This window comes from Carya illinoinensis, chromosome 7 (assembly GCF_018687715.1).
Source record: "Carya illinoinensis cultivar Pawnee chromosome 7, C.illinoinensisPawnee_v1, whole genome shotgun sequence".
NCBI classification, from domain to species: domain Eukaryota; kingdom Viridiplantae; phylum Streptophyta; class Magnoliopsida; order Fagales; family Juglandaceae; genus Carya; species Carya illinoinensis.
Window position 1 is genome coordinate 12,019,998 of NC_056758.1, and position 17,448 is coordinate 12,037,445.

At 36.0% G+C, this 17,448-nt stretch overlaps 1 protein-coding gene and 1 pseudogene across 1 annotated transcript; both read right to left on the minus strand.

Annotated features, from left to right (window-relative positions):
- Positions 1-11,612: 11,612 nt before the first annotated feature.
- Positions 11,613-12,683, minus strand: LOC122316168 (annotated as a pseudogene).
- A 227-nt stretch (positions 12,684-12,910) lies between these two features.
- Positions 12,911-17,312, minus strand: LOC122316169 (cysteine-rich receptor-like protein kinase 26). Its single transcript, XM_043132704.1, has 3 exons — positions 17,220-17,312; positions 14,103-14,787; positions 12,911-13,140 (listed from the first exon to the last, which is right to left on the minus strand). Exons 1-3 carry the CDS (start codon positions 17,310-17,312, stop codon positions 12,974-12,976), a joined length of 945 nt encoding a protein of 314 aa, XP_042988638.1. The 3' UTR covers positions 12,911-12,973.
- Between the last annotated feature and the right edge of the window lie 136 nt (positions 17,313-17,448).

The window sequence follows — 17,448 nt, forward strand, 5'->3', positions numbered from 1 at the left end:
AATAAGAGGGAAAAATGATCAAAGCAAAGCCTAGGGGGGTGCTTTTGGCATAGGTTGGGGAAGTGGGCCTCCCAAGAAGGAGAGACAATAAATTTGTCTAACCTAGACCAAGCTCTCCCATTGGACCAAGTGAAATCTCCCCCAGCTAAAGGTAGATCAACCAAATATAGCTCAAAAACTAAAGCTGAGAAGCAGCCATGGCTGAACTTGTGCTAGAGTCCCCTAACCTTTCACTCAGAAACTGAGTGATGCTGAAGTCCCCTCCAATACACCACGGGCTGTCCCACCAATTGCACAAACCAGCGATCCTATCCCAAAGAAACTTTCTATTGCTGTGTCGTTAGGCCCGTAGACTCCTATGAACCCCCACCCAAAACTATCTTCCACATTCATTAAAGAACAAGCTACCAAAAATTCGCAAACATTCTCCTCTACCAAATTAACTACTCTCTTATCCCACATCACTATAATACCCCCCCTGAAGCATCCTTGGAAGCAAGGGAGGCCCATTCTGCATAAGAGCAACTCCACAAACTTATTATTATTTTTTTTACAATAAACTTCATCTTAGTCTCCTGCAAACAAATTACGTCTGCCTTCCTTTAATGACTTTTATGCTATTTTCTGCAGTGCTTAGCTTGTAATTAGTTTCATTTCTTGTATACTTCGTATGTACTTGGGGCTTGGGTCTTGTGTAATTACGTGGTTTAATAAAATCATTTTACTTATAAAAGAAACAGCTGGTATTAGAGCCAAGTTTGTGATTCTGTAGACTTTAAAAATAATTTTGATGAGATCTAAGGTTTAAGAATTGTGCAAACTCAAGAGATGATTTTGATGAGATTTAGGAGATGCTTAGAGAATGAGATGAGATGAAAAATTTATGAATAATAGTAAAATGGTTTGTGAATAGTAGTGAGATAGGTTTTTTTTTTTTTTTTTTTTTTTTTTTTCTATTTGATAGGAAGTAGTGAGATGGTTTGAGTTAAGTATTTATTGGGTTTTAGGAAATGAGAGAGAAAAAGTTGAATAAAAAATGTTATAAAGTTAAAATATTTTTAAAATATAATTTTTTAATTTAATTTTTATTTGGAATTTGAAAATGTTGAATTGTTTTTTATTTTTTATATAGAAATTTGAAAAAATTGCAATGAGTAGTTTGAAAAAGTTGTAATGATTAGTTTGAAAATGTTTGTGTTTGAATGATATTGTTTGGGAAGGAAATGACGTGAGATGAGATAACATGGGATGGGATGAGGTGGAAATTGTTTCAAAACATCTCCTTAAAGTTTCAGATCCTGTAGACTTTATGGAACGAGTTTTTGGAAATTTGAGGTTCTTTTCCTGGGCATTACAATGGCATTTGCATTGTGGTTATGCGCCCATCAGTTTATTTTGTCGCCTTTACACTGTATTTGGAGTTTTGTTCCGCTAGGTTCTTTTCCATTAGCATTATGGTTATTCGATTTTGCTTGTACCCGTGATTTCAGATGGATCGGTACATCTCATAGACATTAGAAATTTTGTTCGCAATCTAATTTCAGCTGCTAGATGAACATATTTCTTGATTGTATTTATTTAATTAGCACGTTACTATTGGTGCGCTTGATTTCATTATTGCAATATGTGCAGGTGCAACTATTGTGGGGCTTAATATATAATTTTAGCTATTAAACATAGAGGTTAGTATCAGATCACCAAGCTTGTAATACCATGCTCTATATATTCCATTTATAGCCGTGTATCCTATTTTAAATCCTACAAATAGTAGGTTGCACTTCTGCGATACTAGAACTGTATTGTCGATACATATATTTCAATTTTCTGATGTTCTTGCTTGTTAGACGTGGAGGTGATGCTGGAATTATAGATGTGGACAAGACCACAGAGACATTGGAACCTGAGAAGATGAGCAGTGGAGGATTGTGTCTTCCTGGGATGGATAGAGTGGAGTTGACCTCCAGAGAGGAAATATCTTTTAGGTGCGCCTAATTTGCAAATATATGATAATGTACAATGTAATCACTGATTTTTTTTACAGGTTTCCTATCAGTCTGGAGTTAGAGAATCCTAGTGCTTTTCTTCCACTGATATTAATTGGAACTATACTTACACGATCGATAGGCAAAAGCTGTTAATTGTTACACTAATTGTAATTTACCACATAACAGGGTTAGATGTTATTGCTATTGCAAAACGAGCAGAGTCTGCGCTGATGGTGGATTCAAGGCCCCAAGAGAAAGAGTTGCTTTTGTTTTGGCATCTTTAGAGGAAGAGGAGAATTTTGAATCCTCTGGATTAGATGAAGTTGGAAGGAATGTAAACAACGGTAGATCCAATCGTGCTAGTAGGAACTATCATGAATCAAATGCAAGCAAAGTAGGTAGAACTTTGTTTTTATATTGTCTCTTTTTTCTTTACTACTGATATCAACCGGGCATTTTACCCTTGTAAAGTTATGCGGACATGATTAGCTTGCGGTCTAAGTTATTATATGCTGTAGTATCTTCTTTATGTCTAACACAATGTGGTTATATAGATGATAAAGTAAATTTTTCCTGAAATTGCGGTCTTGAAATTTTCATTCTTGATATACTGCCCAACAATAATTATTAGTAATTTGTTTCTTTGGGTTGCCATTTAGTTAAAAGGCATTGCCTCTCATGCTTCAAGAAGGTGTTTTTGGTAGTATGTGTTGTGATGATATTTTAGGAGTTGGCTCAAGTGGTAAAGGCCTTGGTCTTGGTGGCATGCTTCTTCTAGGTCTAAAGTTCAAATCCTATCAGGTGCAAATAGTTTCTAGGGGCCATTAGACTAGGGAAACTTCCCCTTAAATTATACTAGGAACACTTGCAAGGAACTCCTTGCCGAGCGCCTGTGCACCCCCAGGATTAGTCGGTGCTAAGAAAAGAAATGTGTTATGATAATATTTTAGAGATCATCACTTACCAGTTCCAGATTTAAGATGATTTTTACTTGAGGAGAGAAACAATAGTTGATTACTGTTGGATATTGTCTTTAGAAGAGATATCAAGGGGATTGCATCAAATCCTTCATTTAAAAGTATACTCCTCCAACTCTCTGTTACCAAAACTTCTTTCCAAAATGACAGTGACCCATGTAAAGGTTTACTCATGCCATAAGCATGAAAATTGTTGAAGGTAAATGTTTTATCACTTTCTAGCTCCTAATTTGTTACTAGGTGTTCTTTGTTGTATACATCCTGTTTACTTAGGCTATGCCTATTTATTTATGAGAAATACTTTTTGTAGTCGGCAGATGCAGTCGGCGTGCAGTCGGCTGTAAAAAAGTGAATTAATAAGGGACCTACATGAAACAAAAAATTATTTTTATAACTTTTTTTTATTCATGTAGGTCTCCCTGAATATAAAAAAATTTTTTTATAATTTTTTTTTATTCATTCCGTACAGCCGACTGCACGCCGACTGTATTTGCCGACTGTATATAGCAAAGCCCTTTATTTATTTCAATAAAATTTGATTTTACTTATTAATAAAAGTATGAAAATTGCATTTCTCGTACAAACATGTATTTGATGTGCTTTTGATTCATCAATTGCATACATTGTGTATCACTTTATTCAGTGTGTGGCAACGGTTATATTCCTTTTTGTTTTCCTTTTCTATTTTTATTGAGCCAAAACTATGTATTCTTTGTACTGCAGGAAGTATAGTGACTCAAGAAGAACAAGTTAATGATACACCTTGGTCTCATCACTCAAGTGAATCTATATCTTCAGATGTAAGTTGATGTTATATCATTTTATCCCATTTGTATTGAAATGATCACTGGCTTGTCTAAAAGTTGAAAAGAAGCGGTACTAAGTGATATGAGGCAAACTTCCATCATATTATTCCTCACTAGAATACTAGTTACTCTCGAATCTTTGGATGCTAAGAGCAAACATAAATTAGCCATAGCTCTACATGCACCCAACCTCTCACGAGGGAACTGAGTAACATCAAAGCCTCCATTGTTGCACTAACTAGCTTATTAATTCAACCAACTCCATCCCATGGAAATCGTGGCCTTAATTAGGTTCGTAGACTCCTGTTACTGCCCACAGAGTTTGATATTATTACTTGTAAAAAAAAGTCCTTTTGAAGCACTAGTTAGCCAATATAAAACCCTTTTAGTCTCAAGTTCTATCCTTGGAGCCATTGAAACATCTAACTACAAGAATGTGAGCATGACAACGATATTAGCAATATCAAGGCACTGCATATAGGATTCAAGTTAACACATCTTACTTGCCTCTTGTTCTTGAAAGCTTTTGTTTATTTCTGGTAGCCTTTGCAATTCTATGTACTTGTTCCTAAGTTTATTGTCAAAATTATTTAATTGAATCATTGGTGGTAAGGGACATTTGTGTCAATGGATAGCAGAAGGTGTCCATAATTATTCTTCTTTCCATATTTTCACCTTCCTTAATTTAGTTAGCCTTGTACAGTTAGCATATTTGACAAAATATAGTTTCCATATAGGGCTAGTCATTCAGGGAATTACATTCTTTCCACGTATAGAATTCTTGTAAAGCTTATATAATCTATAGATTACTTAAGGCCAATTAATTCGGTCATTCACACAATACTTTGACATTGTATCAAGAGCCTCTCGGAATAGTGCTCTGTGCTTTTCAGAACAGTAGTCTCAGAACAGTACTTTTGAACTGTATTTTCATAATAGTAGTCTGAAGGTCTTGGCTTTCGTCTATTTTTTTTCTTCTCATGTTTCGGTTTTGTTGGTATTTTTTGGTGCAGTTTACTTCTTGGCAATTTTTTGGTTATTTCTTGTTTCAGTTTTTCATTTATTTACGATGGACTCTACACATGTGCGTGCTATGTTTATGGGTAAAAATTACTCTACTTGGGCTTTTTAATCTGAACTTTTCCTCAAGGGAAAAGATCTTTGGGGCCATATTGATGGCACGGATTGTGCACCCAATTAAGATAAATCCAAGGGTTCACTGTCTTCTCCTTCATGGGCTGTGATTGTTGCTCGGATTATGTCTTGGCTTCCTGGCTCGATTGAGCCATATATTGCCTCCAACTTGCAGCCTCATCGCACCGCTCAATCCATGTGGACTTACATAAAGAAAGTATATCATCAAGATAATTAATGGTGCCCATCGTTTTCAATTAGAGCATGCAATTGCCACGTTTCAATATGACAATCGTTCCATCCAAGACTATTATTCTACGTTTCTGACTCTTTAGAATGAATATTTTGATCTTGTTACTAAGGATGTTCCTGTTGCCTCTCTTTCCATTATTCCATGTCTTTACAAGACTCGTCGTCGTGATCAGTTTCTTATGAAACTCTGCCCTAAGTATGAATTTGTTCACTCTAGTTTGTTGAATCACTCTCTAGTTCCTTCTCTTGATGTTTGTTTTGGTGAGTTAGTTCGTGAAGAACAACGGCTTATTATTCAAGTTACTCTGGAGCAATCTCGTGGTAGTTCAAGGTCCATCCCTATGGCTTATGTTGCTCAACGATGAGGACTATCTGCACATTCTAGCACCTTGCAATGTTTTTGCTACAAGGAATTTAGGCATATTGCTACTAATTGTTCCAAGAAACATTACTCTTATTGCAAGAAGAAGGATCACATTATCAAAGACTGTCGTATCCGCCCCCAGAATCGTCAGGCCCAGGCATTTCAAACTTCTATTATTGTAGCCCCCACAGCGACTTCTATGGGTCCAGGCTCTTCTTCAAGTGACTCCTCTCTTCCTGCACCTCCTGTAGCGAGTTACTACACACCCGAAATGGTGCAACAGATGCTAATTTTAGCATTATCAACAATGGGGTTCCAAGGTAGCAATTCTACTAAACTCTGGTACATGGACTCGGGTGCCTCTAATCACATGACGAATAATCCCACTACTCTAGCTCATGTTCGACCCTACGTTGGTCAATCTGCTATTCAGACTACCAATGGCAGTTCTTTGCCAATAGCTGCTGTCGAAGATGCCTCTTGTAAGTTCATTAATGTGTTTCTTGCTCCTCAGTTTTCCACGAATCTTATTTCTGTTGGTCAATTAGTTGAAAACAATTGTGCTGTTAATTTTTCTTGTGAAGGTTGTGTTGTGTAGCACCAGGTAACAAGGGAGCCGATCGCGAAGGGACCTAAAGTGGGGCACTTGTTTCCACTACTTTTGCCTATTCCAACACTTTCTTCAGTTTCTTCTACTAAGTTTTTTTATTGTAATAATGTTTCAGATCTTAGTATGGTGTGGCATGGTCGTTTAGGCCATCCCAATACTCAGATCTTATCTCATGTATTGAACTTTGGTTTACTTGGTAATAAAGAACGTTCTTCTTTATCTCTTGAGTGTGCTCCTTGCAAAGTTGGTAAAAACAAAACTTTTCCCTTCCCTTTGCATGCTCGTAATGCCTCTCATTGCTTTGATATTTTTCATAGTGATGTTTGGGGACCTTCCCCAATTAGTTTACATAAAAAATTTAAATACTACTTGACTTTCATTAATGATCATAGCAGATTTACTTGAGTCTATTTTCTCCGCTCTAAATCTGATGTTTTTCATACTTTTACTGAGTTTTTAGCATATGTTGGCAATCAATTTTATGCTTCTATTACGACATTACGTACAGATTCCGGTGGTGAATATTTGCCCACTAAGTTTCAGGCATTCTTGGTTTCTAAAGATATTATTCATCAACATTCATGTCCAGCTACTCCTCAACAGAGTAGAGTAGCCGAATGCAAAAATATCATCTCCTAGATGTGTTACGTACTCTGTTGTTAGAATCCTCTGTTCCATCCATATTCTGGGTTGAAGCTCTAAAAAATGCTACTCACTTGATTAATCGTTTACCTTTTCAAGTCCTACTCATGAAGTCTTTCTATTTCCGTTTATTTGCTAAGCAACATAGTTATGATAACCTCTGTACTTTTGATTGTGTATGTTTTGTTCATTAACTTCCTCATGAGCGACATAAATTACCAACTCAATCTGTTCGATGTGCATTCTTGTGATATAATGTGTGTTAAAAGGGATTTGTTTGCTATGATCCTATATTACATTGTACAGGCATTTCTAGACATGTTATTTTCTTTGAAAATCAACATTTCTTTACTGTGTCCTTTATGCCCTCATCTTCTATTGTGGTTCTCTCCTCCTTTGAGTAACAGATCTCGGATCTTCCTTAAGTCAGTTCTCACTTTAAACTAGGTATTGTGTATATGAGACGTACTCGCCCACAGTCTCTTCAGGTGGCTCATCTGATATCTGATCCTAACACGCTCCAAATTCAGTCAGTTGCAGCACCTCCTGAGCCTTTGGTACGTCACTCTTCTCGAGTGTTTGTACCCCCTAATATGTATGGGTTTCCCTTTTCCAGTTCTAACAATTTTATTTCAGCTCTTACTACTGTATTATCCAATTTTGATATTCTCACATCCTACTTAGATGCTGCCAAGCATGATTGTTGGTGAAAAGCTATACAAGAAGAAATTTTTGCTTTAGAGGCCAATCACATCTGGGATATTGAATTTTGTTCTCCCACCATTTTTCCTCTGGATTGAAAATGGGTTTACTCAGTCAAGGTCCGATCTAATGGAAGTTTGGATTGTTACAAAACTTGCCTTGTTACACTTGGGAATAACTAGGAATATGGTGTCCATTATGAAGAGACATTTGCTCCTATGGCTAAAATTACTACTGTTCGTACAATTCTAGCTCTTGCTACTTCTAGTGATTGGCCACTACATCAGATGGATGTCAAGAATGATTTTCTTCACGAGGATCTAAAAGAGTGTATTTATATGAAGCCACCTTCGGGATTGTTTCCTCTCCTACTTCACGTGTGTAAGCTTTGTTGCTCTCTTTATGGTCTCAAACAAGCTCCGAGGGCCAAGTTTGATAAATTCTGCAATAGCTTAGTACAATTTTCATTCAAGTAGAGCAAGTATGACACTTCATTGTTTCTTCGAAAATCAGATATGGGTATTGTTGTTCTTTTGGTTTATGTTGACGATATTGTGATCATTGGTTCCGATTCTGCTAGTCAGCTCAAGATTAATCTCTCAGAGTCCTTTCATATGAAAGATCTTGGGTCTCTCACATATTTTCTAGGTCTTGAGGTGCATTATAGTCCCTCTGGTATTTCACTCAATCAACATAAATATTCTAGTGACTTGGTGGCTACAGCTAGCCTACAGGAGGCTACTTCTGTTGATACTCCCATTGAATTAAATGTCAAGTTTCGTAAAGAGGACGTGACTTACTTGCTGATCCCAATTTATACCGAAAGTTGGTGGGTAGCCTTGTTTATCGAGGCCAATTAATTCGGTCATTCACACAATACTTTGACAATTTGAAGGTTTGTAAGCATCTTCAAAAATACGAATTACTGTTATTGGTGGTAGTGTAGATAAATTCATGACACTTGAAGTTGAAAATGGATTGGTTCATGCTTTTATTAATCTGATTGTATCTTGATGCTTAAACTGTTGAGTTGATTCACCTTGGTTTTAGAATATGTGCTCCTTTTCATTAATGCTACAATATATTACTGCATTTGTTGTTGACAAATATAATTGATCTGCTGTTTGTTTCTCCATTTCAAGACTTCAAATACACCCATTAGAAGTCACCAGAATTTTCGGTCTAGGAGTCCCGTGTATGACAGAGATAACGGAGATATTGAAATAAAAGATTACAGGGACTACAGTAGAAGTGAAAGAAGAAGAGTGAGTCATAGACACAGTGTTGATAGAGAGAATTATCATAGAAGGGAAGCACGCGGTCAGCATGATCATGGCCATGACAGAGAATATGGAAGACAACGAAGCAGATATGAAGGTTCAAGGAGGACACCTGGTATGCAATACTTATCTTTGGTTTTGCTTAATGTTTTTTCATTCTTGGAAATATAGAAAAATGGAAGAGGACAAGGTATGGATGAATATTATGTTTGAAATTGAAAATCCTCATCGGTTCTAGAAACTGGTTGGAAAGGTGACCTATAAGGTGTTGAATATACACATAGTTCATTGAAAAGGGACTTGTAAAAAGGAAAATGAAGTAAAGAATATATGCATACTATCTATTCAATTTGTTAGCATTATTTCATCAAGGGGATACTTCTGTATATCTTAAAGAACTACAATATTGCTCAATCTAACTCAAATCTTGTAGGTAGATCTGACTGGGATGATGGAAGATGGGAATGGGAAGATACACCACACCGGGATAGTCACTCTCATACCAGCAGGCACCATCAACCTTCACCTCCCCAATGCTAGTTGGGGCATCACCAGATGCGCGACTAGTTTCCCCTTGGTTGGGTGGCCAGACACCTCTTTCTGCTGGTATGTTCTCTAGATGTGAATGATTCTCCGCATATGTCAAATACAAGTTACATTCAATGGAACTGGGTGTTTATGACCGTTTCTGTTGATTTTGGGCCTGTGACTTCGGCTCAATAATTGTTAAGCGCAGGTTCTACCAATTCTCCCTGGGACCATGTCTCTCCCTCTCAAGTTCCAATACGTGCTTTTGGATCCTCCATGAGATCCTCAAATTCTAGACATGGTGGAAGGTCCCATCAACTTAATTTTTCTACGGAAAACTAAGAAGCATTTGAGATATTATGCTTGTGGTCAAGGAAGTTTTCTCCTCTTCCTTTCATTTATTCTGGGGAATAAGAGTCATGTATGTTAAAATCTGTTTCAAGAAAGTATGTTTTATCTTCCTCACCTTGAATAATGGTGATGGTTGTGGATTTCCTTGCCTCATTAATTCACATGCTTTCAATCTACTGGATTTTTCATTATTAACATATGTGCAGGATGGAGGTGCAGATAAGTCTGATGTGTCTGAAGAAAGCAAGTACGAGATTACTGAAAGTATGCTTCTGCAGATGGAATACAGTTCAGACCGTGCATGGTAATTAGTTAGTGAATCTTTTTTAGTTGATAAGATTTGACTTTTTGGTATTTACTGCATGACCACATCTAGACACTGATTGCCGTAAAAGGATACAGGCATGATAACATGAAGCTGTGGACATCATTTTGCTGCCTTGAATTTTTTTCAATTTGCAATTCATACTCATAATATTTTGGAATCTTTTAGTTAACAAAAATTATAAAGTTTGGAATCTTTGACCAAGTAGTAAATTTAATTGGCTTCTTGTTTTCTCTTATATAATTCCTGTGTATTTGGCTTACACCTTTTTATTGATTCAATAAAGCTTTATTCTTACAAAAAATATTAATCGTCTTCTTCGATCTAGAACTAACTTGTCCAGGACCCATTTAGAGATTTAGTTTTTTTTGTAGGGCTATACAGAAACTGAAGCGTCCGACCGTCACAGATGTAGACCGGCCGCTAGAGTTTGGAACCAGTAGAGAACCGGTTGGCCATGGGTATAAATTTAATGAAACCAAAACTGGCCAGTTCGGTCCCGGTTTGAACCAAGCCCAAATTGCCGAACCGGATGATAATATGTATTATACATAACTCTTATGTAAAATGGTGTTGTTTTACAGTGTGAGTGAAACGGCATCATTTTACACCTACTGTTTACACACAAAAAATAAAAAATAAAAAATGAAACGATGTCGTTTGACTTTAGGGTTTAATACCCTCGTGTCCCCCCTCACATCCCCTCTCCTTCTTCTTCTCCTCCCTCGCGTTGTTTGGCTTTACGGTTCTCGGACTCTCTCTCACCTTCCTCACGCATAGTTTCAAGCCTCTTTGCCTCTCAAATTAGTATTTATTATAATGTATCTCGATATCTATAGTTTCAAGCCTCTTTGCCTCTCAAAATAGTGCAAATATGATTAAAATGGGATAGTTAAGATATGTTGCAATAAAGGGCGAGCAAGGTGTTAATTGTGGTACATTGGATTGTAACAAGAGATGATAAATTAAGGACTCGATTAAAGAGGATCAATGGGTTAAATGAAGAGACAGATGACCGGTGACAAATAATTTCCCTTCATAACCATGACTGTAGAACTCTCAACAAGTCTAACAATAGTCAGGGAATTAATTTGAGCTATGGTCAGGGAATTAAATATTCTAAACAATGACTGTAGAACTCTCAACAAGTCAAACAATAGTAAACATAACCATGTTATTGGATTCCAACCAAACTCCTATTAATACAGACAAAAGCCAAAGCCTCATATAACAAAGACACCAAATATAAAAAATAAAAAAAAAAGAAACAATGTGAAAGCTAACGAGGATCTAGCTCAGAAATTGAGACATTATTTATTGATGCTTGGACATGGCCGTTTCTAGCTTGTTCTGAACATTCAGACGGCATGCCCATAAGAAATGGAGGTCTTCCGGGTACTGCTAAAGTAATAGAGTGGCTATTAAGCATGAGAAGGACTGAAGCTGCTGTTTGTCTATCAGCAATATTTTCTTGAACACAGAGTAACCCAATATGGATGCATCTCATTAAGTGAACAGTTGAATTAACCCTCATTGTGGGGTCTACCAGATTTAAAGGTGTCCCCTTCCTCCACATTTTCCATGCCTACAAATTAAGATAATTTAATTTGAGAATATATTATTTTATTTTGCCAATATCATATGCATGATTAGTTGTCACCAACTGAGATGGAAATAAAGGTTTACAAGGAGAATTGTACATACATAGCCTATAAGGACTTCTCCAAATTGCTCACTGGGGAAAGAACTGTTGCTTTGCCCACACACTATCTCCAAAAGTAACACACCAAAACTAAAAATATCAGACTTTGTGGAAAAGTTGCCGTGCATAGCATACTCTGGAGGCATATATCCACTACATTTGGACAAAAATAGTATTAGTATTGTTTGAATGATAACATGCACTATAATACTTATATATATAGATGATGATGCAATGTTATGGTTAATTGTCTCTAGTCCAAATCTATGTACTTACTAGGTTCCAATGATTCTCTTTGTATTGCCTTGAGTTTGATCTAACAATCTTGCTGTGCCAAAATCAGAAATTTTCGGATTCATATGCTCATCTAACAAAATATTGCTGGCTTTGAGATCTCAATGAATAATACGTAGCTGAGAATCTTCGTGAAGATAAACGAGCCCTCGGGCAATGCCCTCTATAATTTTGTAGCGCCTTTCCCAATCCAATTGGATACGCTTCGTTGGATCTTCATGTTATGCAACAATTGATTTTGTTAAACAAATACATGTCGAACACAAACAAAATAAATAAATAAAGTTGAGTAGATCAACCTTAAAGTGAAGGGCATAGGTGTAACCTTACCAAATATGAATCGATCCAGGCTTGCATTAGGAACAAACTCATAGATTAGAAGCCTTTCCTTTCCTTCCAAACAGAATCCTAAGAGTCTTACCAAATTTCGATGTTGAAGCCTCGCTACTAAGAGAACTTAATTCCCAAACTCTTTATCTCGGCCTTATCTGGAATCTATAGATGGCCTTTTTACAGCTATTTCTTGTCCATTTTCTAGTATACCCTGTAAAATGAAAAATTTTCATGATGTAGAATATATACAATACTCTATAACGCAAAGAATTGAATTTAAACTCCAATGGCAAAGAATTCTTAGATGCTTTTCATCTCAGTAATGTCATCACCTTGTAAACAGCACCAAATCCACCTTCTCCAAGTTTATTTTCATCAGAAAAGTTATCTGTAGCCATTGTAATTGTGCGCCAAAGTCGAACCGCAATGATTCCACAGTACTCATGTCATGCGTTGCTTCACATAAGGAACAAGATAATACATTGAAATGTTATTCTTCATTGCCAGTCATTCAATTAATATAATGTGCATATATAGTAGTAAGAAATCTGGATGGATCAATTTTATTAAAAGTCTCCCAAAACACTCAATTTTTCAGCTTGTTAACTTGATTTCAAAAAAATATCCATTTAATTTGTAAAGTCCCAAGCAAGACCTAAGTTACATCTGGGCTCAAATTCTAGAAGGACTAGTGAATGGCGTGATTGGGATTATTGAACTTACTTTTAACTTTCTCTCCTGTTTTCTTGATCACCCTTGAATAGAAGATGAAGATTCCGATTATAATCAGTACTAGAGAACCAATAGCTGACACAACTATAGCGATTGTAGTTCGAGATGGGTTACCTTCCTTTCCTGCAAACACCAGAAGTTTGCTTTCAATAAAACATTCGAGATTCTGGAAATAAGCATATCTAAACTTCTAGTGTATATTGATCACATAAAATATGGGGTAAAACCAAATTACCTAAATACAAAATTAAATACATATATATATATATATTAGCTGTGTAACAATACAAAATCATTGATAGTAGTCCACTTATCTTATTTTATTTGATCTACAGGTTATAACTTTTCATCAAGCAGTTCGTTGTGGTTTACGCCAAATGGCACAGGTGCAATCTATTCAACTTGAGTTTCCACTTGTGATTAAATTAAGATCCCCATAATTAAGAATTAACATAACGCGCCAAGCATAAGAGTCATGATTAACAGAACTTTGGAAAGAATGATTAGACTATAAAATATATTCGATATTTGATACCAAGAATAGAAATGATATTTACACTTTTCGAGTGTTCGTACTCTATTTGAAAAAGGTTAACAAATTTGGAATTCACATAAAAAAAATTATTTTTTAAACGGTGGCCCTTTTTTTGGAAGGGAATATGCAGGAGACCCAACTATAATGTATTTGCAATATTTTCTACCGCGTTTAGTAGGTTTCAAAGGTGGTCTCGCACCCTTTCCAGGTGCTAGCTAGAACAAGTAAGCCGTAACAACAAAAATAAAGTAATTTCTGTTTTCTAAGATGATCAACTAATCCCGTGGAATGAACATCTCTTTATAGTATGATCCAAAGTTCCTAATAATTCAACGAGTTACCCATCCTCCGTTTCCTGAAGTTTCTTTTTGATGCTGTATGAAAAAACCCGGATCAAATCCTGCATTTACAAGCCTTAAGTTCTTCTGTGTATGGGAACGTTATGATAGGAGTACTAAACTTGTTAGGCGCAGTCTTTGGAAAAACATCACAAAAAGAAAGGAAGATATCATGTACTTCTGTCAATCATGAACGTAGTATTAGACCATACCTTCTGTTGGAGGGGATGATGGCGGCAGTAGCGACGGCGGTGGTGCCTCAGCTATGGGGTCGTAGAAAGTATAAGTCTCATACCTTAAATCACAGCTGGGTGATATATATCTCCCTCCCTGCTTTCCATAACAGCATGAAAATACCTCTGCCGTGGTCTGCTCCAGGCAGCTCTTGCAATCGAGTTCATCCAAATCAGGGGTGCACATAAGAAGTGCATGTATTGTTTGGGAGTCTTGGGCAGTCTCACTTCCCACAGCAAATTTGCGAGTAGAACTTCCTGCTGCGGCGAGGTTTTTTAGCCTCTCTAACAAGGGACGTAGAACCTGTGTGAACCCATCTACATCTGAGGGGTTTCGTGTGTTGTAGAAGGAATATAAAGGGTTGGCTTCCAAAACACCAAATATATATCTGTTGGAGTATCGAACCATACATTTCGCGTACCATATGATCGCCTCCTTCTGGTTTGGACAATACTGCAATAGATCGTGACTTGACGCATTTACACAACGTCGGCATTCGTCTGTCCCAATGTCTCCTCTACAAAGTGCATTCGCGTTTACTTGGTCGGAATTTTCTCCGACGGATAAATTATAAAACCCGTATCTGATTTTGGTATTGGAAGACATAGACGCCAGGACGGTGTTGAGATTTACTCTGTATGTACTGTTACTGGTGTAGTTACCCTAGCCTTATCTGAGCAGACATAGGGATCTTGCGCTAACGTGACAGCAAACAGATGCATGATCAGAATTAGGCAGGAGGAGAAAAGTAGTCTTGAACAGCACATCTTCGCTGTTTCTCTCTTTAGTCTTCAAGTTGATATATATGCATATATACTAGTAACGGGGCCACGTCCAAGGGACGTTCGCGAAGTGTAGAAAATGTATATGATAATTATTTATATATATATAGATGCATTATAAGAAAGTTAAAAAAAAAAAAAAAGAAAAAAAAGAAAAAACAAAGCAATATTATGTATCAAATATTGGTCCACTCGTCTGCGTACATGTTGAAATCCCTCTGATGATACCAAAGATCAAGAAGACGCTTGGTACTTCATCTTACAAGATTTGTTTATAAATTATACGGTATTCTCTATTTCCTGTGTCTCATTCATTTTTCTTTGTTCGATTTTCATAAAAATTAGTACTTATTCATAGGTTTAGAGGCTCTTACATTCCTTTTTTCTTTCTAAAAAGTAAGTAAGAACTGTTCCTAAATATATTATTATTATTTTATCCCACCAAGTCCACAAAGATTAAAAAATTTAAAAAAAAAAAAACTCTACCCGGCAATACCCCATTGGCCTTATAAATATATAGATGCATTATAAAAAAGTTAAAAAATAAAAAAATCATCGTGTATCAAATGCTTGTCTATTCATCCCGCGTGCATGTTAAAATCTCTCTGACGATACTGAAAACCAAGAACCTACTTGATACTTCGTCTTACAAGATTTGTTTACAAGATCTTGCGCTAAGGACTGCCTCATTCATTTCTTTTATCTTTTTAAGAACTATTCTTAAATATATTATTATTATTTTCCCCCCACCAATTCCACAATGATTAGCAGCCCAAGTTCCCGAACCAGAAATTTGGGCTGCTTCTGCGTTGAATAAAGCGCCCAAAACTCACATAATTGAACATAAAACAAGAAGTGAAGACTGAAGATTGGAAAGATCATCTAACTAATTCAAGACAAGGAAAATTAGCAGCAATTTGCCGCGTGAATACTGGCTGAGCAAAGGATGTTGCGAGTTATATTATTGTGTATGTTCTTAGAAATATGAATTTTTTTTTTATATAGGTTTCATATTAATTTATTTTTTTCAAAACGACTGCACGCCGACTGTATTTATCGACTGCAAAAATCATTTCTATTATTATTATTATTATGACTTTTGATCAACAACTCTTTTTTATGACTTGACCAGATCAACCATCTTAATAATAAATCAAATTATATATGATAATGGCCAAACGACAAAGATCAGAAGTAAATCTTCCATGACGAATCCTGGGGGTAAACGTACCATTCACGAATGTGGACAATTAGTTGATGTTATGATCATATACCTGTAGAAAGTATGGACATGTTGATATGTATATGTTAAGTTTGATCAGGACCCTACATGATTAATATTAAATATTAAATTATTTTTCTAAATTCTTACGCATATATTAAATAATTTAATTTTTTTAAATCTTAAAATAATAATAATGTTAAAAACTAATATTTTAATAATATTTTATTCAACTTTTAATTTTAATCTCGATTCATCTTATCTAAACTCACGGGTTTGTTTTTAAAAATGAGATTAAATGAATTGAGTTAAGATAAAAATTAAAAATTAAATGAAATATTTTTAAAATATATTTTTTAATGTTATTATCATTTTAAAATTAAAAAAATTAAATTATTTATTTTATTTTATATAAAAATTTGAAAAAATTATAATATTATACAATATAAAATTAGAATAGTTGCGAACAAAAAGACATCCTGACCTGTGCCGACACACTCAACATCTCTCACAAACGTCTCTCTCTATGTCTCAGTCTGTTCCATACCCCTCTCTCTCTCTCCGTTCCTGGTTAAGTTCCAAAGCATGAAGACCACAAAGGAAGCTCCCTAAAGCCATAATAGTTTCAACAAAGTTGTATTTATGTTTTTTTTTTCCTGTTTTTGCCTTCATTTCTGTTTCCGCTGGGTTGAAGTAATAAACACCATGAATAAATACTCTCATGTCTTGTTTCCTTCCCCGTAGCAAAACTGAGCTTAAGATTCAAAATTTCCCTCGTTACCCACCAGAGGACAAGAATCACAAAAGATAAAACCATTAATATCTAGATTTTTATAAACAGCCATTGCCATTCAAAGAAACTTCCAGCCTCCCTCTTTTGAGGCCAGCGACAAACTCCATTTTAGTTCAGCAAATACTAGGATCCAGGAGAACCACACACGAAAGGGGACGAGCTAGGAAAACAAAAAGAATTCGCAAGAAAGTGCGAGAAGATAACTGAGAGAACACTCAGAGAAGGGGAAAAATGTAGAGAAATAGACAGAGCCTCAGAAATCATCCAAGAAGCTTCAAGGAAATAAACGAGTCCTTACTGAGAAGGATGCAGGAGCACTAAGAGGCAACATAGCACTAAGATATGGCAAAAGACAGTCTGCAGCAGAGATGATTGTACATACTGCTGCCATGCCTTAGCCACGCACCACAAGAACTGACACTCCAGGAACTTTTGTCTATAGCACTCACACTCATGCATATATAGCAGAATTAGTTATTTGTATAGCTGGCAGATTTTGTACATTTTTATTCCTTTTAGCAATGACA